This window comes from Thalassophryne amazonica, chromosome 13 (genome assembly GCF_902500255.1).
Source record: "Thalassophryne amazonica chromosome 13, fThaAma1.1, whole genome shotgun sequence".
NCBI classification, from domain to species: Eukaryota; Metazoa; Chordata; class Actinopteri; order Batrachoidiformes; family Batrachoididae; genus Thalassophryne; species Thalassophryne amazonica.
The window spans coordinates 26,128,642-26,153,081 of record NC_047115.1 but is presented as its reverse complement, the minus strand read 5'-3'; the positions used below and the strand labels follow the sequence as shown (position 1 = coordinate 26,153,081).

General features: G+C 39.9%; 1 protein-coding gene across 2 annotated transcripts in view; it reads right to left on the bottom strand.

The window, feature by feature from the left end:
- Nucleotides 1–1,335: 1,335 nt before the first annotated feature.
- Nucleotides 1,336–24,440, bottom strand: part of LOC117523436 (formin-2) — a 102,324-nt gene continuing 79,219 nt past the window's right edge. Inside the window, exons 14-17 of one of the 2 annotated variants that reach the window (XM_034184971.1) lie at nt 10,816–10,867; nt 5,689–5,838; nt 2,108–2,189; nt 1,336–1,878 (exon numbers count right to left, since the gene is read on the bottom strand). In XM_034184971.1, coding sequence (XP_034040862.1) covers nt 1,852–1,878; nt 2,108–2,189; nt 5,689–5,838; nt 10,816–10,867 — 311 coding nt within the window. In that variant the 3' untranslated portion in view covers nt 1,336–1,851. The remainder of the gene's footprint in view (nt 1,879–2,107; nt 2,190–5,688; nt 5,839–10,815; nt 10,868–24,440) is intronic. The other variant, XM_034184972.1, reaches the window with a different exon arrangement.

Genomic DNA, 24,440 nt, shown 5'->3' with positions numbered 1-24,440 from the left:
ATAAAATGAGAGCAAGTTGACATTGAATCAAAGTAAACATGCCCCTTCTGGATGCAAAAAACAATGAAATGCAATGATGTCTCGAAAAGAAAACACCCTATTCAGGAATAACATTTTATAACATCACAGATGAGAGAATTTTAATATTTTCTTGTGAACTGTGTGAGAAGGCACTTATCTGTCAGGTGATTAATGTTTACAACATACAAAACCAATAATCTTTTCTTGATGAAGAAAACCTTGTAAACTTATCTTCAAAATTGCACTAAAAAAATAGGTTGGGCTGGGGGAGGGAGTGAATAAATTAAATCCTGGATGAAGTGCTGCTAAAAGTTTTAAATATTTTTCCTGCAATGCAGTGACAAGGTATGCACATGCATAACTTTAATCCCCTCCTTGAAGATACGCACTTGATGCACTACTTAAGGCCAGTGTACAGTGCAGCAACGCTACATACCGGTGTCGCCGACCGAACTGCACTCCAGTCATCTGTCTCAGAGACAGATATCTGAAGCTTTTGTACAACAATCATTTCCACATAAATTCAGCATTATTTCGTTATAAAAGATGGAGGAAGCGATCACAGCGCAGCAGCCAGACGAGCTGCTAGCTGCTGCATTTGCTGCGCCTCCGTCATTTCAACGCTTCAGTAGCGACTCACTCAGTATCGCCTTGTTTCTGCTTAAAACTGACTTTAGAATGATTTAAGAGGTTTTACCTTAATTAATACATTAATCCATTAGATCGTTTTGGGTGAAGAGACTGTCTTAGACAAGCTGCTGAGCTCTGAAATGATGCATGTGCAGTGGAGGCAGGGTGGACCAATTTTTAGGGGCAGACCATTCGGTCTGCGATACCGGCATCACTGCTGGCCAATCCAGTTAAAGATTATGGGTAATCAAAAAAAATGCAGGTGGTTTTGCTTTCTCGCCCCAGCGGGACACCATTCAGTTCTCCAAGTTGTTAAGATTGCACTGTCATGGGGTGGGGGACTGATTGAGTTTGGCCCTACAATCAGGTGATAGGTTTCAGCAGAAAGAAGATAATGAAGAAAAATAAATGTAAAAACCACAGGAATTTCAGCACTCAAGAAGAAGCTGCGAAAAATTATTTATTTTGAAATGTATCATCTGCCCGAGCAGGATAAGATTCTTGGCTATGTTTGTACTTCAGGCTTTTTTTGTGCTGTGCTTTCCATCACTGCCCCCTGATGGTGACATGGCACTGAAAATGCCTGCAGATGTCTGAGAAAAATGGCAGAAACATGCAGCAGTGCCGTATTGCACATTTACCTTTAAGGATGGTTCCAGACTCTGTTTCATTTTGCACTGAAAGTTTTTTTTTTTTTTTTGTATGTTTGTGAGGTTTGTTTTTTTTTATTTTTTGAGAAGAATGCTGTTTTTAGGTTATATGATAAAGTCGTGATTAAATTAAGGTTACGATTAGATTCAATTATCTTCGATGATTGGGATGACGTCCTGTTTGGTGAGGTTTGTCCATTAGAGTTAACATCCTGGTAGTGCAAGTGAGCGAAGGCTGTATCCTTTAAGTGGGGGATAAAGATGTGCATGTTCAACCACATCACCTCAGTTTTAGGACATCTTTTGGTCTATTTAATTTAATTTTAGAAAGTACATTCAGATTCTTCCTGTGAATACATACATCTTTACATTTTTAAAGAAAGCAGAGTTCAACCACTTTGGGCTCCCTCAAAATAATGTGTAAAATCATCTGACTGCAAATATTCCAGAAAGAAAGAAATGTTAAAAACAAAACAGAAGATAAGTCATGTCAGATTGTACAAACGACGCTTGTGCAACAGGCTCCATGATAGTTTTTCCAATGTTTCACTCATATCTTCTGACTCAGCTTGGCTTTCTGCAGAACACAAGAACAGAAAATAGTTCGAGTCACGTGCTGGCAAAGTGTTAACAGCCAGAAGGTTTGTGGTTGCTTCTGCATGCTGTTTGTACATGTCGAGATGGTAAGGTGAGGAGACAAATTTGCACCAGCTGAACAAAAATAAAAATAAAAGCATGCACTTCTGAATGCAATTTATTAATAATAATAATGATACAGTAAAAAGATGAGCTGAGATCAGACTCACAATTCCAGCTGCGTGTTTGGGAGTGACAGTGAAGGGGGCCTTCTCCTTAGCCTGCTTGTAGGACTCCTCTGCCTTTTTGACCCTAATGAATAAATACATAAAAAAAATAAATAAATACAAACATAAATTAGAAAAAAATATACATTCTGACTGTCAAAAACACAATGCCTTGGATGTGCAAGTTGTGAGATGGCTCGAGTTTTGTGAAATGGCTTTTCAAAATATTTTCTTCAACTTTGACCTTCATCTGATTAATTATGAAGCTGTCCTATAGATGCAAGTTTCAAGATGGGTGAGTGTTTGTTTGTTTGTTTTTTACAGTGGCTGGAGGATTATTTTCTACAGGCTTGAAATCACCTGCAGACCTGGATGCAGATTTTAAGTCATATCCAATTTGGATGTATCTGAGGTTGGGTGTCTTGTGTGAAGACAGTTCACCACAGAGCAGAATAAGAGGGATTTGATCCCCTGACCCTTAACAAGAGTGTGTGGGACTGCTTGTAAAAGTACAATATTTAGGGGCGAAACAATGTATAGTGGATCGTGATAATCGTACAGTGAAGCCTGATCATACATTCTTTTAAAAAATTATTATTGTGATTCCATGAAAAGTCAACTACTGCACGGAAAAAATAACCTCTTGCAAAAGAATCACAAATAATTTATAAAATATACAAATAGGAAACAGGTAACATCAAGGATTATAATTTATACTTCAGAATAAATTGCATTCTACATAATTAGTGGGAACAGCAGCCTATTTGTGTATCTTGATATATACTGAATAGTAGATCTAGTGTATTATTACACCACTTACTTGACAATCTATGCAGCACAGTGCATTTAGGGCGTGCACAAGTAATCTAAACGGAAAGTAAGCCACAGGGCACAAAGGGCCTGTGTTTAGTCACTTAAGTAATCACTAGTAGGGTACCCGGGTGATGCCAGGGAGTGAGATTTCATACACATTTTTCATTCTTTCTCCTCTGACAGTCTAGGTATTTTTTTATATCTTTGATTATTCATTCATTCATTTTCTATACCCGCTTCCTCCAATTAAGGGTCACAAGGTGGCTGGAGCCTATACCTGCAGTGATAGGGTGAGGCGGGGTACAACCTGGACAGTACACCAGTCTATTGCAGGGCCACACTCAGACAAACATATTCACACTCGCACCCACACCTTTCTTACTGTGAGGCAGCAGTGCTAACTACTAAGCCACCGTGCCACCTTTCTTTGATTATGGTTTCTAGATAACGAGTCCTTAGGTATTTGGACTGAGTTGAGATGTCAAGCTGGTCAAGGAAAACAAAAAACTGAAATATTAACAGGATGGTACTACAGACAGATACAACTGCAAATATACTGCTCAACAAAGCGCTGAATTCACACAGTCCAAAACAAATGGAAGCAGACTAAAAATAACAGGAGAGCACCGAGACACAGCTTGTATTTTTATGCTATATCCATCTCGTGTGTCACATCGACTCTTTGTATGTCTGTGCAGCTCAGTCGGCGATTAATGTGCACCCACTCGAGCCAAACAGACAACATGGACCCTCATTTATCATCACTACACAGAAAAGCTACTAAATTCTTCTGTGCGAAGAAAAATTTTAATGGGCTAAATGCTGTGTAACTGCTGAATACCATTTCTGTGTAAATCCCAGGCACAAAATACCATATATGGTTGAGCTCCCCACCCATAAATGTCAAAAGTGTCCAATTGGGAAGCAGGTTTTGACACCTTGGAATTAGAGTTCAACCATAATTAAATCAAAAATAAATCTGAACTGGTTAACAGCATAACCAGTAGAATTAAGAGATTTTACATTTGTTTTATGTGAGAGGATCAGACTTGGTATTTGGTCCGACATGCCCAGAGCACCTGTTCGGAATCCTCGTAGCACAGGACAGATCGGACTATGGATTCTTGCATTCACCTGTTGTGGGCCTACTGAAAGACAATTTTAATTTAAACAAGTGCATTCTGAGATTTCAGATGTCTGCCAAGGGTTGACGAGGACAGATATTCGATTCACATCGTGACCCGGACATTACCTGGATCCGGATTCCACAACACAATGCAATGAATGCACACTGATCCAGAATGGTCCGACTGATCAAGATGTTGTAATCTGCTATTTAATTCACAAGCTGAAACAAAATAGTGTCTTCCTGATCTTGGTTTTAGATTGTGATGTTGTATCTGTGAAGTAGTTTTGACGTAAATTGAAGTGCACAAATTCATCCATGGTGGATGTTTTCTTCGACTATGTTTCTACCACAGGGTTTGGGTACCTTTATGCACATTTTCAAAGAATAAGTACTTCTTCATACGTCCCACACTTTTTATGGAAACACCTCTGCCAAGTCACAACCTCCAGTGCTGAACGAAACATTTTGACACCAAAGTGACCAATGCTGCAGTTCCTCTGATGACACTCGTAGATGGCTCCAAACGTGTAAATCTTAGAATTAGAACCCCATGTTAAAATATCAATTTTTTTTTTTTTTTTTTTTTTTTTTAACAGAATGGTTCAAATGGTTTTGATCCTTATAGCTTTCCCCCTGTTAGCACCATTAGCACTAGTTAGTTGGTATGATAGTGCCATAGCGACTGTTGCTGTTTGCCAGTCAGTTTTTATTACCTGTACCCAGGCCACCTGTTATAGCGGCTGCTGCGCCGTCTGCAAAAATATGTGTTAAGTAATCACACAAGCTTATGAGCCTAAACTATCTTGGTAACTTTGAGATAAGTGGGCGTGTTTGGGCTTCATTCTTCCCACCCAGATCATATCGACCTTGTCTACGCCCCACCTCTTTATGGGTTGGCTGGGAGTTAAGTAGGGCCAGGCACTGCTAAGATGGTGACACCTAGAACTGCCCCATTTGAATTTCAAACCCATTCATCAGAACACCTATGGGTGACAACAGGGAGGGCTTGTCCATTACGTATAGTCTATGGCTCCTACGCAGTTTTGTGGTTGTTCATGTCGTACATGTTGATAAATGAGGGCCTGACACCGGGGTGACTAAGGCCGGTGGCTAACAGCAAAAAAAAAAAAAAAAAAAGCCAATGCTTTCAAATTTGGTTTGATTCTTTCCAACTGAACAAGTAAAGCATGTGGCATTTTGGTTCTTTTGCAAATACATATCATGATTCAATCTTCATTTGGCATAATGGACCAATTTGCTTTTTGTTGACATATGCAACAGTATCTTTTTATTCATCAAATCACTGGAAGCTAAATGCTACATGTGTTCTTTTCATTATAGGGGTGAGGACAAAGTTTGGGGTCATTTCAACTCTGCTCCCTTCATGAATTTGGATGAGCCCGATAGGATCTTCAGTGAGCACGGCATACGCTGCAAGTTATTAATGGGTCAGGAACGCTCGAGGAAAATTTTAAGTGTAGGAACATTAGTGCATATTTGATGTTATTTTTAAAAGGGGCAGAAAGTGGTCTACTCTTCCCAAACTAAAAGACAAAATCTGAATGAGGGGGAAAAAAAAGGCCATCGCCGGTGAATATCATCTTACGTTGAAATAAAAAGACTTTGTGCAACGTTTGCTCACCGTTGCTGTAAAATCAGCTTGTTCTGCTTCTTCCATTGGTCTTTAAAATCCGTGGAAAACTCGTGCCAAATGGAGAAGAAAGTGTTGAGAGAAACATCTTTCTCACCTGCTTTGGGTTTAACGGAAAAGGCCACACTCAGCTCAAAAAACCTGAGGATAGGAACAAAACAAAGGTTTATTTAAGAACAAACCTCACACAGATATGACAGCAAAGTAAGGTCATTAGGGACAAATGTCTAAATGAACTTTTCACTCCAAATTTCAGCAAATGTGGCACACATATGTAGGCAGACTCTGGAATTGTTATGCCAAGGTCAAATTTGCTCAAGCTCAGTCATCAGGTTCAAGGTCATTGGAGTCAACAGTCAACATTTACAGTTTTTTGTCTCCCGTTTCCATCAAACTTGGCACACATATGTAGGTGTGTCATGGAATTACCTAGAAAGGTCAAATTTGCCAAAAGCCAATCAGTGGGGGCCAAGATCTTGTCTGGCTGTTTGTTGGCAAACTCCTCCAACGTCCTTTTCCGATTTCTACCTAATTTAGTATGTCAGTGAAGGTTGACCACAAAATTGCAGTTAAAAAAAATGTTTTTTATTTTGGCTAAGGTCAAAGTCAAGCACTTTTATTTTCAAGACAAATTGGACGAAATGTGGCATCCGCTTAGATGATTCCAGATGATGCTAAGGTGATTCCACAATCACCTTGGCAAGGTCAGTCGGGGGTCAATCAGATCATGTTGTCAGTGTCATTCAGGGTCAAACGTCAGATGATTCTTGCAGTGATTGTGTTTATACCCTCAAATACCATTACCTACGCTCCCTAATGTGTAATATATGTGCATCAGTGAGTGCATGCATACACTCACCAGCACCTTGCTGTTACCAGATTGGACCTCCTTTTGCCATCAGAACTGCTTTAATACACTCAACAAAAATATAAATGCAACACTTTTGGTTTTGCTCCCATTTTGTATGAGATGAACTCAAAGATCTAAAACTTTTTCCACATACACAATATCACCATTTCCCTCAAATATTATTCACAAACCAGTCTAAATCTGTAATAGTGAGCACTTCTCCTTTGCTGAGATAATCCATCCCACCTCACAGGTGTGCCATATCAAGATGCTGATTAGACACCATGATTAGTGCACAGGTGTGCCTTAGACTGCCCACAATAAAAGGCCACTCTGAAAGGTGCAGTTTTGTTTTATTTGGGGGGGGGGGGGGGGGGATACCAGTCAGTATCTGGTGTGACCACCATTTGCCTCATGCAGTGCAACACATCTCCTTCGCATAGAGTTGATCAGGTTGTCAGTTGTGGTCTGTGGAATGTTGGTCCACTCCTCTTCAATGGCTGTGCGAAGTTGCTGGATATTGGCAGGAACTGGTACATGCTGTCGTGTACGCCGGTCCAGAGCATCCCAAACATGCTCAATGGGTGACATGTCTGCTTTTAATGATTTAATGATTTTGTGGCCAAGTTACAATGCTGTTTTTTTTTTTTTTTTTTGTCTAGAATACATTGCCAGTGCAGTTCTGCATCTTACTATCATCTACTGCTGGGCTACTTGCCTTCAGAATGCATGGTAGTAGGTGGTGTACTATCTCACAGAGAACGCTATGATGTTGCCAGATGAACTGACAGGTCGTGAAGGAGTACTGGCAGCAGTTACAGAAAGATGTGCATCATTGTGCAACAATTGTAGCCAAACAGGAGCATTGTGCAAGTGTGTGTGTGTGTGTGTGTGTGTGTGTGTGTGTGTGTGTGTGTGTGTGTGTGTGTATAATCACTGAACACATCTGACAGCAGAAGACAGAGGATGAGAGAACATGTAATGAAAGACAAGACCTTTCCATGGCATGCACTATCAGCAGCTAGAGGAGGTGACCAACATCAAGAAATCACAAAAACAGATCAGCACCAATTGTGATGATCATCATAGCACAAGAACAGGGCACCAGGTCTGGAGAAACACTGAGGTACAGGTACAGCACTAGTGGGAGGGTGCAAGATACAAGCTGGGACAGAATACACAGAGGTACAACCAAGTAGCTGGAATAGTGTACATGAATATCTGTGCCAAATACAGACTGGAATGACCAAACTGAGTGGGGAACATCATCAAAGGTGGTTGAGACTTCAAGTACCAAATAGGTGCTGGTCAACCAACCAGACATGATTGTGGTTGATAAGGAGTAGAAAAGGGAAGCTGTGGAAAACTTGGCAATTCCAAGAGCATGAGATGATCAAAACATACAAAGGGCTGAAAGACCAATCACCAATTCATTCATTTTCAGCAGCTTATCCAGGTCCAAGTCAAGATGGCAGCAGACCAAGCAGCTCAAACAGCTGCCTATCCTCGGCCAAGTCCTCCAACTCTTCCTGGGGGATCCAGAGGCATTACCAAGCCATCTGGGAAATATAATCCCTCCTTATTGTCTTTGCTCTTTCCCAAGGCCGCTTCCCAATTGGATGTGTCTGGAAGACATCCCTAGAGCGATGACTAGGGGGCACCCTCACCAGATATATGAACTCACTCAGCTGGCTCCTTTGAATGGGAGAAGCATTCAAGCTTCTTTTCCTGGCTGTAGCCACAGATACTCGATGGTGGAACCTCATTTCTGCCACTTGTATCTACAACCTTGTTCTTTCAATAATTACCCAAAGCTCATGATCACAGGTGAGGATAGAAGCATAAATCACCTTCTGGCTCAGCTCTTTCTTCACCATGACGGTTCAGTACAGCGTGTGCAGAACCTCAGGCACAGCCCCAATCAGTCTGCTGATCTCAAGCACCAACTTACCCATACTTCTGAACAAGACCCTGAGATACTGTTGTATGGTAAGTATACAGCAGCAAAAGCCTACATCAACCGACTCCCAAACAGGTACAGCATCTGAAGTTTCTGTCCAGAACAGTGAAGTACATGGAACAGCTAAGATACTGTGTGTGCATGCACAAACACACGAGGAATCACTATTTTTAAAAAGCATGCATGTCTTAGCCAATAAATGGGCCTATTTTAAGTGTTGAGTTGGATGTTGTGTGTTATATACATCCCCATGAGCATGTACATGTATGGGCCTGAGGGTGTTTTTACATGTGCATAGTCAGAGCGCAAAATGAAAACAGAAAAAGCACATACAACTAGAATACAAAGACAGATGCAGGGAATAAGAGTGCACATGGCATTAAATGTGTTGGGCCTTTGTGATGGATCAATACGATGGACAGGTTGGGGTCTCTTTGTTTGGAGTGTGCAAAAGGAACACATTCTTGGCCAGCAGTAACAGAAGCCTGGAGCCGAAGCTGTCTCCTCTCGCTCGGCTTAGATAAACAACACAGACACCGCGCCAGGGGCCTCCCGTCTGCTGGAGCCTTGGCATGACGGCCTCCACCTAACTGAAATAACCAGGGGTCCTAAATATTGACAAAACAGCAGGATTAAATTTCTTCACTGGAGTGAGATATATAAAGACAAACTCTACTGGGTGGTTCATCCTGTTCACTTTTCTAATTTGCCGCAAGGAACAAAAAAAAAAAAAAAAAAAGAGGAAAAACTGTTCAGGGAGTGGCTTAAATTTCCAGAAAAAAAAAAAAAAAAAAAAAACACTTTGCATGCACATCCTCCACTGCTGTCTATACAGTGTTCTGTCACACGCTTCCACAGAGGTGCACGTTTCAGAGGGGCTGAATCATTCAATTTGCTCAATGCTGAAATTAACTCTGGTCACCTCTGTGAGCAAATGGCTTCAAGAAACTCCACCCAAAATGGATTTTACACCAGCAGCATTGACTTTAAACAACTGTAGAACAAATGAGCTTCGAAATGTAGCTACTAATCACAGTAATTTGAGCATGATGATCCAGGATGAGTCAGGACACTAAGATGAGGAGTATCACTTGCATTGTGAGGGAGTGGCAGCGTTGATATTCTCGCCATGTCACCAAACACCCGAGAGTTGAGGGCCCCAGTGACTGGGGAAGCCTGAGGGGACTCACATGCTTCACCCAGCTGCAGAAGATAGATGATTTACTTTAGAGATGTGAGGATGCACCACATGTCTGACTGGGTGGTTACCATCCTGTACCCAAGATAACCACCATGGTGCCATGGATGTGGCAAAGCACAGCACCAGTGCATGCTCCGAGGCTTGACTTTAAATGGGGATGAAGATTTACTCCAGAGATGCCCTAATAGGGTTTGTTTCAACAAAGGTCAAGCTCATCAAGAGGCCGAAGGTCACTGATATTTGCCAAATGTGGCACAGACATGAAGGTGGGAATCTGGATTTTTCCAGGCCATGATCAGTTTTACCAAATGCCAATGATTGCAGGTTAAGTTAATTTGCAGCTAAGGTCAAACTGAACTTTTCCACACCAGTTTGCAACAAGTGCAGCTCGCCTATGCAGGGAGGCTGCCCAAGCTCAATCACTGGGTTCAAGGTCATTAGGGCCAGATGTAAAAATTTTACTTTTCACTCTGATTTGCAAACTTGGCACACATATTCAGACCAGTTGTGGAGTTGCTAAGAGGAGGTCAAATTTGTCACTGGGTTCAAAGTCAGGGTTAAAGATAAAAATATAACTTTTCACTCTCATTTGCATAAAACCTGGCACACATATGGGTGTGGGTTATGGAAATGACCAGCAAGGTCAAAATTGCCAGAGGTCAGTCATTGAGACCACGCCTCTGTACGTTTTTTCCCTGCTCCACCCAAGTTTTCTGCTGATTTCTGTTAAACTTGGTATGTCACTGAAGGTTGACCTCAAAACTGCCCTTACAGAATTGATTTTGACAAAGGTCAAGGTCAAGCAACTTGATTTTCAACCTGATTTGGAGCAAATGTGGTGCACACTTCTGGATTTTGCAAATGCCATGGTAAGGTCAGCAAGAGGTCAATAACTGGATAAAGATTAAGGTCATTAGAGTCAAATGTCAGTTTGCCATCATAGCCCTGTTCGTGAGTATTAGAAAAGTGACGTAACAGCAGCAAATGAAAAAACAAACACTCAAAATAGCGCCACCTAACTTCTCATTATTGGCTATAGCAAACCATGAGCACAATTAGTTTCTTTAATAATGTGAACAAGACTTAATTATTTAAAAATGCTCTTACATTTTCTGAGTTTCTGCCAGCTGCTTCTCTTGTGTTTCCAGTTCAGTTTTAGCTGTTAAAAAACAACAACAGCATATCTGTAAGATTACAACATTTCATGTACCATAAAAAAAGGTCTTTCCTCCACACTGCAGCAACTTCTGTATCTACTGCAAGATTCCACATTCACGACAACATTAATCACCAGTCACCCTGAAGGCCGGCGGCGAACCCCCAGGTTAGGGAATGTTGAATTGTCTGCTCTTGCAAAATGACAAATGACGACTGCAGATTGCAGGACAAGTGCTTCTTTGTGCAAGAGGTAACTGATGACTGCGTGCATGTATGTGTATGAATGTGCACACACGTGTGCAGTGTGTGAGTGTGAGGAACAGAAAGATTTTTAAAAAAATACCAGGCACAATGTAGTACACACGTACATGGAAACATGACAGAGTTCTCTGGGGACCAACAGGATGATTTTCAGAATAAGAGATTATTCCTCAATAAATGGGATTCAGGTCCTGTTTTTAAAAGTCACAGAGACCAAAATGGTATTAGATTCAGTGTGTGTGTGTGTGGGTGGGGTGGAGTTAAATATTCATCTATTCAGGAATGACTGTTGCTGTGTGAATTTCAAATCCAGTGATGCCAATTTTCCAGAAATTACTACATTTTCACAACATAAAACTGTTATTAGAGACACTGTTGTACCAACGTGGCACAACTGACCACTGAAGAGCAACATTCAGGGAAATGTTAGTGTATCAGGTCACACTAAATGGCTGATGACAGCAATCCCCATCAGTGGTAATGGTTAGTGTCATAATAGCTTTAATACAGAACTTTCAAGAAAATGCAGTGCTTTATCTCAACATGTTCAAAAGGATACAGACTTGTGAATAATTGTATTTATTACACTGAACATAAATATAAACGCAACACCTTTGTTTTTGCTTCCATTTTTCATGAGCTGAACTCAAAGATCTAAAACATACACAAAAGATCCATTTCTCTCAAATATTGTTTACAAATCTGTCAAAATCTGTGTTAGTGAGCATTTCTTTGCCAAGATAATCCATCCCCTCACAGGTGTGGCATATCAATATGCTGATTAGACAGTCGTTACCTTAGGTCACTGGGTAGTCTCATGACCATATAGTAAGGAAGTATCATGACTAGGGCTGGGTATCGAGAACCGGTTCTTTTCGAGGATCGTTAAGAAACGATTCGATCCACCGATATCAATAGCCTTTTTGCTTAACGATTCCCTTATCGGTCATTCAGAGCAGCCGTTGTTTTTGAATGTGTTTGTCGGGAAAATGATCATTCCTGTACGTTGATTACAGACCCTTTAGCGGCTCTGTAATCAACCATTTCTGCAGCGCAACTCCAGTTTGAAGCGTGAATCAATGAAGCAATGCTTCGATCCACTGGCTTGTTGGTTCTTTGATTCGTTGCTCTTCAGAAGTGGTAAGTCTGCTTCTTAACCACTCTCAAAGCCATTAAAATATCATGAGTCACTTTTGTGTGTATTAAAGTCACTAACGGACTCTTGTCTTTTTGCAGTCAAGAAACGAGAATCGTCCTCCGTTTTGGCACAGCTCCCAACGCTGCGCGGCTCTCTGCCGAGACAGAGTCCGCTCGGAATTAATAACTTCAAAACGAATTGCCGCTTTAAATAACATGACACCTCTTTACAAACGTTGCAATACAGACAAACTACAATCGACTAAAATGTTTTTTCCTACCAAAATGAGACGTGCTGCATTCGTGCAGCACAGCCAGTTGCAAGAGCTCAGCTCATAGGTATGGAAAGACATTCACGTCAATAATGTCTGAAAGGAAATGCTTTTGACAAAAACTACAGATTTTATTTCTGTTTATGTCCAGAGATCAAGGATCCACCATGTAGAGTTTATTATGTCCAGAGTTTAAGGATCCAGTAACCAATTTCACATTTATTTACTTTAAGACTCAAAAAATGTTGTTCAATTTCAATTCAATTTCAATTTTATTAGCTTATAAAGCGCCAAATCACAACAAAAGCTGTCTTAAGGCGCCTCACACAGAAGAGTTCAACATAAAAAAAAATTAAAAATAAATAAAATTAAAAATTCAAATACATAATTAAAAACAGAAGTAAAAGAATGAAAGATAACAAAATAAAAACTATTGATAAGAAAGAGAATAAAAATAGGTTTTAAGTCTTGACTTAAAAATGTCCATGGACTGCCTCACTGTCGCAGGAAGACCGTTCCACAGAGCGGGTGCATGATAAGAAAAAGCTGTTTGACTCGCTGACATAGAAAACCTGTAAAGCCTACTTTTAGTACACAAAAAATTCACAAGAGATATCTATAAGGGAATCGATAAGGAATTGGATCGATAAGCGGAATCGATAGATAAAACCTTAACAATACCCATCCCTAATCATGACCCTACAGATTTAGACCTGAGTCTTCTGCAAAGATGCCAGCATCGACAAACGCCTCTATCCAATGACCTCATGACTCCATGAGCTCTTCCCAGGCACCTCCTGAGCTCAGACTGAGGGCCCGCCCCACAGACATGGACATCACTGCTGAGATAAGTGAATGTTTCAACAAGATCAACACTTTCACTGCATGCAGATAGACTTCTGATAACAGGGACCAGGAGACAGTAAAAGCTCAAACACTCCAATTCCTCACTCATCTTCTCAAGTGCTGCAATCAGGGCATCCTTTGATTCCACAAAGTGCAATTAATGCTAATCCCTGGACTTGTATGGGTCAGGGGTCTGCTGTGGATCTCTCTTTGACAAACTATCAATAATAAATCTCTCAGATGATCAGAAAACCCCCGTTGTCAGGGCTTCCAAACACAGACATGACAGTAGAAGGGACAGAGAATCTTTCCTGGCACAAATCTATGTTCTGTTTCTGTCCTGGAAATATCACGTTGCTGCATGTAATTGAAGCCAGAGTCACATCTAAAGATCTCAGACAAACCCGTTTGGACCAGCACTGCACTTTACTGTTCCACGGCACTACACCACAGTCTGGCCTCTGCAAATAATAAAATGACAACAAATCAGTAAAGATCAGGAACAGCTTTAGTAAGAGCTTCTTCAGGCTGGACGGAGCTTTGTTGTTGAGGTCGTGAGAAAAAAAAAAAAATCATTCAACCTTTTTACAATAAATGACAGCTGCATCAATTTTACTGCAACAGATCAAGATAATGATACACTTTATTCAAGTATTTAAAACAAAGAAGATGTGATGATGCACCGATTTTGGCCCTTTTGTGTTGAATTTACTGACTAATGTTGGTTTCTTTCCTATATACAGTGCATCCGGAAAGTCCGGTACCGTTCTGTCTGCGCATTAACACACGAAACCACAGTCGTGTCTGTCTCATGTTCTGTGCATGCGTCAAGAAAAGACAGAAAGATTAAAAAAAAAAAAAAAACAGCTTGATAAAGTTATACAGCAGTGGGATGAACCTAAGCCCCGGGTGGCACTGGTTTGGTTTCTTAGCAAGTCATATATACAGTATAGTCTATCACAATACCCCTGTCTCAGGGTCCAACATACAGTGTATCCGGAAAGTATTCCCAGCGCTTCACTTTTTCCACATTTTGCTATGTTACAACTTTGTTCCAAAATGGAGTAAATTCATTTTGTTTCCCTCAAAATTCTACACATAATACCCTATAATGACAACATAAAAGAAGTTTGGTTTTTTTTGTTGCAAATTTATTAAAAATAAAAAAACTAAGAAATCACATGTATAAGTGTAATCACATGTATAATCACTGTGTATAAGTATTCACATCCAATGCTCAATACTTTGTTGATGCACCTTTGGCAGCAGTTACAGCCTCAAGTCTTCTTGAATGTGATGCCACAAGCTTGGTGCACTTATCTTTGGGCAGAGTAGAGAAGCTTGAATCTTCGACTGGACTGGGTTGCTTGACGCGAGGACGTTTCGCTTCTATCTTTGGGCAGTTTTGCCCATTCCTCTTTTCCACCTCTCAAGCTCCATCAGGTTGGATGGGGAGCGTCAGTGCACATCCATTTTTAGATTTCTCCAGAGATGTTCAGTCGGGTTCAGGTCTGGGCTCTGGCTGGGCCACTCAAGGAAATTCAGAGTTGTCCTGAAGCCACTCCTTTGATATCATGGTCGTGTGCTTGGGGTCATTGTCCTGCAGAAAGATGAACAGTCGACCTAGTCTAAGTTCAAGAGCGCTCTGGAGCAGGTTTTCATCCAGGATGTCTCTGTACATTGCTGCATTCATCTTTCTCTCAATCCTGACTAGTCTCCCAGTTCCTGCCCTGAAAAACATCCCCACAGCATGATGCTATTACAACCATGCTTCACTGTTGAGATGGTGCCTGGTTTCCTCCAAACATGACACCTGGCATTCATGCCAAAGAGTTCAATCTTTGTCTCACAGACTGGAGAATTTTGTTTCAGGTGTATTTAGGTAAATTCTAGTCAGGCTGCCATTTCCTTTTTACTAAGGAGTAGCTTCCGCCTGACCATTCTACCATACAGGCCAGATTGGTGGATTGCTGCAGAGATGATGGTCCTTCTGAAAGGTTCTCCTCTCTCCAGGAATCCGGGAGCTCTGACAGAGTGACCATCAGGTTCTTGGTCACCTTCGTAACTAAGGTCCTTCTCCCCCAATCACTCAGGTGGTCAGCTCTAGGAAGAGTCCTGGTGGATCTGAACTTCTTCCATTTGCAGATGATGGAGGCCACTGTGCTCACTGGGAGCTTCAAAACAGCAAAAATGTACCCTTCCCCAGATTTGTGCCTCGAGACCATCCTGTCTCAGAGGTCTACAAACAATTCCTTTGACTTCATGCTTGGTTTGTGCTCTGACATACACTGTCAACTGTGGGACCTTATATGTAGACAGGTGTGTTCCTTTCCGAATCATATCCAATCAACTGAATTTACTCCAGATGGACTCCAATTAAGCTGTCGAAACATCTCCAGGATGGCCAGTGGAAACAGGATGCACCTGAGCTCAATTTTGAGCTTCATGGCAAAGGCTGTGAATACTTGTGTACATGTGATTTCTTAGTTTTTTGTTGCTGTTTTCAATTTTTTTTAGTAAATTTGTAACAACCTCAAAAATAAAAACATTTTTCACATTTTCATTATGGGGTATTGTGTGTGGAATTTTGAGGGGAAAAAATTTTTAATTTCATCCATTTTAGAATAATGCTGTAACATAAAATGTGGAAGAAGCAGCGCTGTGAATACTGTCTGGATGCACTGTGCAGTCAAGACTACTGTATTAGGCTGCATTTTAATTGTCATATATGAATATAAGCATGAATATTCACCTGTCATTATGTATTAGCCATGCTGCCTGTCCAAGATAAGCAGTGGTGACAGCTAACCAAAAAGTTAGCTTCGATAACAGATAATCAGCTAACTGAAAAGTGTCTTTTATAAAGCTAAACCAATAAACCACCCAAAAATTTATCGGAAGCTACAGCTACAACCGATAACTTCCAGTATTGTCTCTAGTACACTTGCAACTATTAACAAGCTGATTTTGAGTTTTAACACCACAATCCCTTCTGGTAGCATCAAAGGTGACCACAGACCTAAACAATGAGTCAGCACTTCTGTCTTTGAGCACCCTGCCCACTGCTGGAAGCTCCTGTTTACTACATAGCTTGCTGCAGTGAAGCAGTGCTGACTTATGGTTTTGATGTATAAATAAAATTAATACCAATAGATTAACTCCATTAATGTAAATTCTGTCATTTGTACAAAGTTAAAATATAACATATCTTTTAATTTTAAATAAAGTTTTGTAACAAACACAGACAGATGCCAAAGGGATTATGCGTAAAATGTGCCTCCGCTAACAATAATTGGTTGACTCATTGATTCTATGTCAAAACCAACACGTTAATGTGAGGTGTGTGTTGGTGTTTACATATAAATCTGCTTTTGTAAAATATGCCATTTTTTATTTGTTAAAAAAAGGCATTTGCAAAACAAAGCCAAGTTGTAAGTAGACAACTGTTTGATATAACCGGTGTCAAAATAAATAGAATACTAACCATCTACTGGTGCCCAGAGGCTCAATACTTAGGGCAAATACTGCCATGAACACTACTGGCCAGTAGATGGCAGTAGAGACCCTGAAAACTTGCTAAAACAAATATTCCAAATAAATAATCCGTCCATGTCTGTTACGTTTAAGATGTGTGGAATTTAATAAATGCAAACTGAATTTCAGACATCTTCTATATATTACTCTGGAACAAAGAGGACAGTCAGTGTTTGACAAAAGCAAGACGTCAAAGAACTAAAAGGAAGCGATTGCAGCTCACAATGATTCCAATTGAAAATAATGGAGAACCAACCTGAGCTGCTTCTGTCATTTTAACAAACAAACAATAACTAATCTATAAAGCCAGAGAATATATTCACAAGAGTTTTAGGCACAATGTACAAAGGGTTTAATGCTGTTTTCCGTGCAGAGCCTGATCAGAGCGTCTCAAATGCATTTCTCCTATCATGAATGCACTGAGATTACCCATAATGCACTGAGCACAGCATGTCCACACTAAAACCTTCAAAATTAGTGCATTACTTTAAAAGTAAGACATATATCTGATATTTTCACTTTATAAAACTTCAGACATGACGTTATTTTAAATAACTTGTCAAAATTAGTTTGGTTAAAAATTTGAACCATAAGTTAAAACTGTATGCCTCTGGATGACTTGGGTGATATTGCCAGCCAACTAGTATGGGGTCAAAATAATTTTTTTTTTTTTTCTGTGAGCCATTCTCTTTTCTCTGCAGAGGATAGAGCATTTTTTCTGAAACTAGCTCTTCTCTGTTTGCAGAAGATAGAACTGCCCATCTACTACACTCAAATCTTTGATGTCAGACTTTATAAGGGTGATTCTTTAACTATGGGCACTATTGGCCTTTCCACCACACCATGGCCTTACAATATAAAGCGCCTTGGGGCAACTGTTTGTTGTGACTTGGTGCTATATACATGTGCTCTGATGTCACTGTTTATCTCCATAGAAACTACCCAAACAATCTTTCATACAAACTGTTTAAAGGGACATTACAGTGTTGTCAATCAATCAATCAATCAATTTTTTTATATAGCGGCAATAGTGTGGGACAACTACATTTTGTTTAAAAAAATCACCACAGTTGTATGACATTGAATACCCCAATTATGTTTTGATTATTTTACTGATATTTTATTCAGAGATATTTTAAAACATTAGAAAAAACGTTTCTTTACCATTCATTTTTATCATTGAAGATCAAACGTCTGGGTGTGGGACAAGCACAAACGGCAATATTTGCATATAATGATGCTGAAAAAAGATGAAAAAGTCATCATAGACTACTAGAACAAATTTCTTAACACACTTTCATTGTAAAGATAACTATAAAAGTGTGAAATTTCCCCTTTTTTCTGTTTTTCATACAATATGATCAAAGGACATAATAATTGCCCGTAGTCTAAGAATCACCCATAAATGTTAGCGGTCTAAAAATTATTGGACCAAAATTTATCGGAAGATAATTAGTCCGTTGATGGTTTTCAAAATTATCAGAAAAGCTACTCCGATAATGAAAACATTAGCGTTGATAATTAGCGGTTAGCCGATTAGTGGAACTGTGCCCACCAGTGAAGGTAACATTTGACCAACAGTCAAGAATTATCAATCACAGACTCACTAATTACAGCCTATTTTACAGGGACTCCAGTCATCACTACCTGCTTGTCTTTTCAACCTTCTGTCATTGTGAACATTTTATATAATCTCTGGATCGCTCCTGGAACAGCACTCAGATTGCTTGTAAAGGATTGAGTTTTGACATCATAAGGTAGATTTTTCAAGAATGTTAAAGATATTCAGTTGTTCAGTTGAAATACTGGCTACCTATTACTACCTAGATTTTAAATACACATTATAAAATATGTTCAGACATAACTGCAAACAAGGTTGGCGCAATGGAAAGGTTTTTTTTTTTTTTTTAATATTCCAAAGATATTCAACAAAAATGACAAAACGTTTTTATCAACTGAAAAAATGCATGTTGGAAGCAATTATTGACACCCTTTGATTAATTTACAATATAGCATCACTTTCACACGAGCCTTTGGGGATGGGTGCATTAACATCTCCAAATCACTGTCTGTGTCTTGGACTTCAATGACATCAATCACTAATAAATTCAAACTGCATGGTAAATATGTCTACATTAGACTGTTCTCAAAAACTGACTATGCAAGATGGAGACAAGCGAGGGAAGCCACCAAGACACCCATGACAAGAAACAATGCACAGTGCAGCTTTTGACTGTTGCATCTCAAATTACAGCTTCATGTTGGAGTGGCAAGTTTGCCAGAAGACACAGGGGAGACTGAAGTCCAGATTTGATCTTTTTTTTGTATAAAAATCCTTCTTTGGTAGCTGGTGATAACTGGTCTAGGAGGGTAAGAATGCAGCATCAGTCCTCCTAATGTAGTCGCCCATCAGAAACAGATCAGTTTAGATTATCACGTGTCCAGAGCTGACTTTCACTCTTTCAGACGGTCTCCATCAAAGGCCTGTATGCATGAGAATTTGTGAAGCAAGCGAGGAAAATCAAGCTAGACCAAACAGCACAACTCCAACAAGTCCGCTCCCACTGTTATTCTGTGGTTAGTTTCATGGTCAGAAAACAAACAAAAGCGGTTTCAAGTGTGGAGCCAGAAACACTTTAACCTCAGGCTCTTTAGAAATTACATAAATAACAAAAATAATTCACTTTGGCTGTTGTTCTTTTGCACTGCCGCAGTGGAGGAACCCCAAGAATCCCGTCTGGAGCCTTCTGACTCACACTTCCTCTTTATGGCACTCACACTCTGCTCCCCACCAAAAAAAAAAAAAAAAAAAAACAAAAGGCAAGCATTCTTGCTTCAAAGAAAGCTTTCGTATATTTCTCTCAAACACAGGGAAAGTGAATGAGATGGAAATGGTGATGCTTTCATCTGTGGACTTCCTTTAAAAAGGACAGCAAGTATTGCTGTAGAACAACATATGCTGCACATTACACTCTAATTTAAATACAAAAGCAGTTGGATTGAAGCCTGTGAGCTTCAGGACAATTGGTCACAGTCAAGTGAAAGGAGCCGGGGTTAAAGCCAATGCTTCATAAAGAATGACATTTGGCTTGTTCTATTGAAACAAGCATAATAAACTACGTCTTACACCTTTGAAGTGGACCACGAATCTACAATCTTGTTGTAGATGTCAGATTGCGGAGATAAAAGCATGACAGTATGACATGAAAGATAAACTGGGATTTCTGGAGGCAACAACATTGAAATTATAAATGCTGGATCTGCAGCGACATATTTAAAAGGGATCACAATGTGTAAAATACTTTGCCTCACTTTCAGTAGTTAAAGCTACAGTGTGTAGGATTTAATGTCATCTAGTGGTGAGGCTGCATTGCCAGTTACGATTTTGTTGCCCTTCACATTTCTGCTTCTTTCTCAGTGGAGATTCCTGTCCCTTGCCTTCTCTTGTGATGAGCAACATGTATGATCCTGTGTCACAAAAATTAGGGTTCTCAAACTTGTTTGCCTGCACTAGCAACCAGTAGATGGTATAGAGGAGAGCAAACACTGATTTCTATACTTTTTTCTTCACTCTCCCAAACCGTGCTGCAAAATGTGAAAGCAGGAGTAAGTATGTCCCATTTGGACTACTGTATCAACATGGCGGTGCAAAATGGCAGCCTCTATGAGGGAGCCCGCACTGATGTAGGTACACAGTAAAATCACCACTGTAAAACTAACACTGACAGTGTTAAATAAACACTGGTGATTTTACTGTGTATGAAGGAATTGTGCACAGATAAACAAATGGTTCCGAATGCTGTGTTCAATTTCTGTTAATAAACGCCTCTAAATCCTACATACTGTAGCTTTAACTATGGTTAGACTTCCATGCTGAACATCATCAAAGTTTTACAAATCAGTGTCAGCAAAAAATGTAGTCGTCTTCTTGCTTTTTTTGAGAAATGTGATGTATGTCTCAGAAGACCACATTTGGACTCCTGCTTGCTGTTATGGAGAGGGATCGAAGTGATGAGCAGCACGTCCCTTTCATTTTAGGTGACCAGCACAAAAAAAAAAGGTCAAAGGACAATGCAGGGTTCAAAGGGTTTGCATTTAGTCACTTAATCATGGGTGTGCTTTGGCTGTAACATGATAGAAACCAATTAGAGTGTCATCTGTCATTCTCTTTAACACACAAGCACACCAGCATCTGCCACATTGATGGACTGGGGGGGTGGGGGGGGGGGGTGAACTCAAGAAGTGGCAGGTTTTCCAGCAAGGAAACATGCTTTTGTGCACAAAGTGTGAGAGCAGAGACAGCAGGGAAAAAAAGCGAAGAGGATAACACAAAAACTCCTGTCAAAGTACCACAAAACACTACAAGCCATGCCAAGTGTAGTAACTATGATGAGACTTCATGCAGCCACTGTAATTTATATAAAGTAATTTCTTCACTGACTACTGGAGCTCCACACACACCATGAACATAAGGTGCAGCTGGTTCAGCTTGAGAGGGATTCCACATGCTAATGCCAAAAAGAATTAAAGGATAAAGGCCTCAGGGTATCCATCCCACATCGAGCGGCCTGCACCTCCAATAATGGTAAGATAAAAACTGTTCACTTTGACTAAAATTAGAAATGCTTGCACTGTGCAGCTGGGGCACACTCTGTTTGCTGTAGATATGGACTGATTGGACCTTTTCTTATGCATTTTTGACATGCCTATACTTTATTTTATACCACATTTAAAATCTAGACCCCCTGAAAAAAATTAATTTTGTATCAATGCTATTCAGTTTATTGGTACTTTTGATGCTGGCAAGAACAACAACCAACATAAAATTACAGTACAAACCAGACTTGAAAATGTCCTTTTTTCCATTAGTTTTTACTTTATGTGTTCATATTTCAGTTTTGTTGTAGCATGACACACTAATGGGTATCCCTGTGTCTACCAGCAGAGCATATGCACATCTGAAAATCATCTATTTTATATTATTTTCTGTTCTTTTCAATTGTAGCCAACGCAGAAAAATACCTTTATTAGCCTATGAGCTGATTATTTGCGTATTATGTGCTTATCCCTGGAAAGCTGGATGTTTTGCCTCTGTGAATAAAGGTTGGAAATTTGATTTCCAAATTATCTGTAATGCGGCACCAAATCAGTGTTTGTGAGGCATTTTACTTTGCAATAGGATTTTTTTTTTCTTTTTACCCATTTTTAACCATGAATGCATTTTATATGATATCATTTGAAAAGTTAAGCCCCTGGCTGTGGCAGATAGATGGTTATTTTAGAGATGGCGGTTTGGGGATGGGTGTGAGGTGTTTGTCTGGCTGGGTAGTTGGTGTCCCGGACCCAGTGTGGTTCCATGGTTTCGTAGATGTGGCAAAGCACAGCACCAGCTTATGCTACCAAACTTTACTTGACTTGTTCAGGATGACATTTTGCGTATATTTCTACAAATTTCCACACATGTGCAATGTGCGTTACACAATTATTGTTCAAAAATGCATGTTAGTGTTAGATTTACAAAATCTACCATTTTGCTTTCAGTGATATATTCATCATCACATGACCAATGAATAAGTGTGATGTGTACAAATTTTTCTGCATTATATTTTTGCATGTTTGATTGTGATGTTTTTTTTGTTGTGAGATGAATCTGTTTTAACACACCTCTGGGGTTATTTTTTGGACAGTTCACTCGCCTGGCATAAACGATTTATTATTGCTGTTAACAGCTCTCCCTGCATCCCACAATCAAGTTTTATGTCTTTTTTTCAGGACAGCCTTTGCTTTCAGAATATGTATGCGTTTGTTGTGTTTTATAAGTGTAATAAAGGTTTACAATCAAAAATAAGAAAGAAAAAAGTAAAGCGGAAAATAATTTTCCACACACATTCATTCAAAACACACAGCAAACTATAATAAACAACTGTTTTGACACTTTATAAAGGTAATTTGAGGTCTTGTGTGAAAGACTGTACAACAAAAAGGTTCAAACAATAAACAAATGCACATTTTGAACAATATATACAAAATGGTCTATGCGTTTTGTTATTTTGATATGGTAAACAGTGCTTTACGTCGAGAAAGCAACAGAGTTATCCAGTAACATTCACGTGCAAACTAGTGGCGCAATCCTGGTAGTTACGCTTTGTTTGAGCATGTGAGATTGTCATCAGAGGCTCTCCATCTGCTCCGTCTCCTTTCAGTAATCGCTGTGCGTAATGGCACAGGGCGCACTGGATGTACTCATTGGAGCACCCATGGGGCTATTCAAACAGGCCAACTAGTAACATTTCACTCCTGAAAACAATCTTTGGCTTTTCACGTGAGGTAAATCTGCCCTACGATTGGATCTTAGAAAACCATGTGACGGTGAACCAATTCCGATTGGACACTCACATTGCGCACGTCATCACACAGCTTCTATGAGGAGTACAAAGATGGCCGATGGCTGGCTCGAAAGTCTGCAGAGTTAACATTTCAGCAAAAAAAAAAAAAGTTCCTATCTAATATCATAAAAAAATTATTTGTTAATTAGTAAAGCTTGGTCTTAGCCGTCGTATACGACGTTGCCGGCCCCAGAGGGTTAACATGTAGAAAACGTGCAAAATATGACCCATTTAAAGCTTCCTCTTCTACGTTGGATTATGAATAAAGGACTGACGGCACAGCGTCTTCATTTGTCATCAACTGTCACTGTAACAGCCTTCTGTAAACACCTCAGTTTGAAGGTTTATTTGATTTCCTAACAGAAACAATGGAAAGAATGAGGAGGAGTCAAGAAGGCAAAGGGATGGATGAAGGCTTTCTCACAAACATTTATAAGAGATGTGAAGGAAAGCAAAGAGTTGCTGCATGAACAGCAAGAACGAGCAAATAGAAATTTCTCTCCAGCATTCAGGTTTATCCTCACAACTCAATTTAGGAGGCCGTGTGATGGGTTCAACCTCGTTCATCCTGGATCTCCCTTGGAGGCAGTGTTGTTTTTGATGATGAAATAAACATTTAAAAAAACAGCTATTGAGTGCAGTCATAATCCATCAAAGCAGATAGGCAAACATGAAACAATGGCTCTGACTTATTCAATACACCACAAGACATCCCTATGGAAACGACACTAGCTGAACTCTGGTATCAACTACAAAACAGCATGAAGCAGATTTCAACATGTATCTGCACTCTTAGAACACTTATGATGGATGTACAGTTTCAGATATTTTCATGCCACAGAGGAATTTTCGTCTTCGGTGTGCCAGGAGTAGATGGGCTCCGACTGTTTTGAATCATGACAGATAAATCAAACCTTCAGTCTTGTGGTCACACAGAAGAACAAAGCTCAGGTTTAAAAAGGCTGAATGTGATCAGCCTTTTCAAATCTGTGGAAACTGAAATCCTTGGGTCCCGAAAATTTTGCCGAATCACTGGATACCCTGATTGCAACACTTGAGAAGCGGGGTGAGGAATCAGAGTGTCTGGGTTTGTGATTTTTCTGGACCAATACCACGATCCAGGCTTTTAATGACTTCC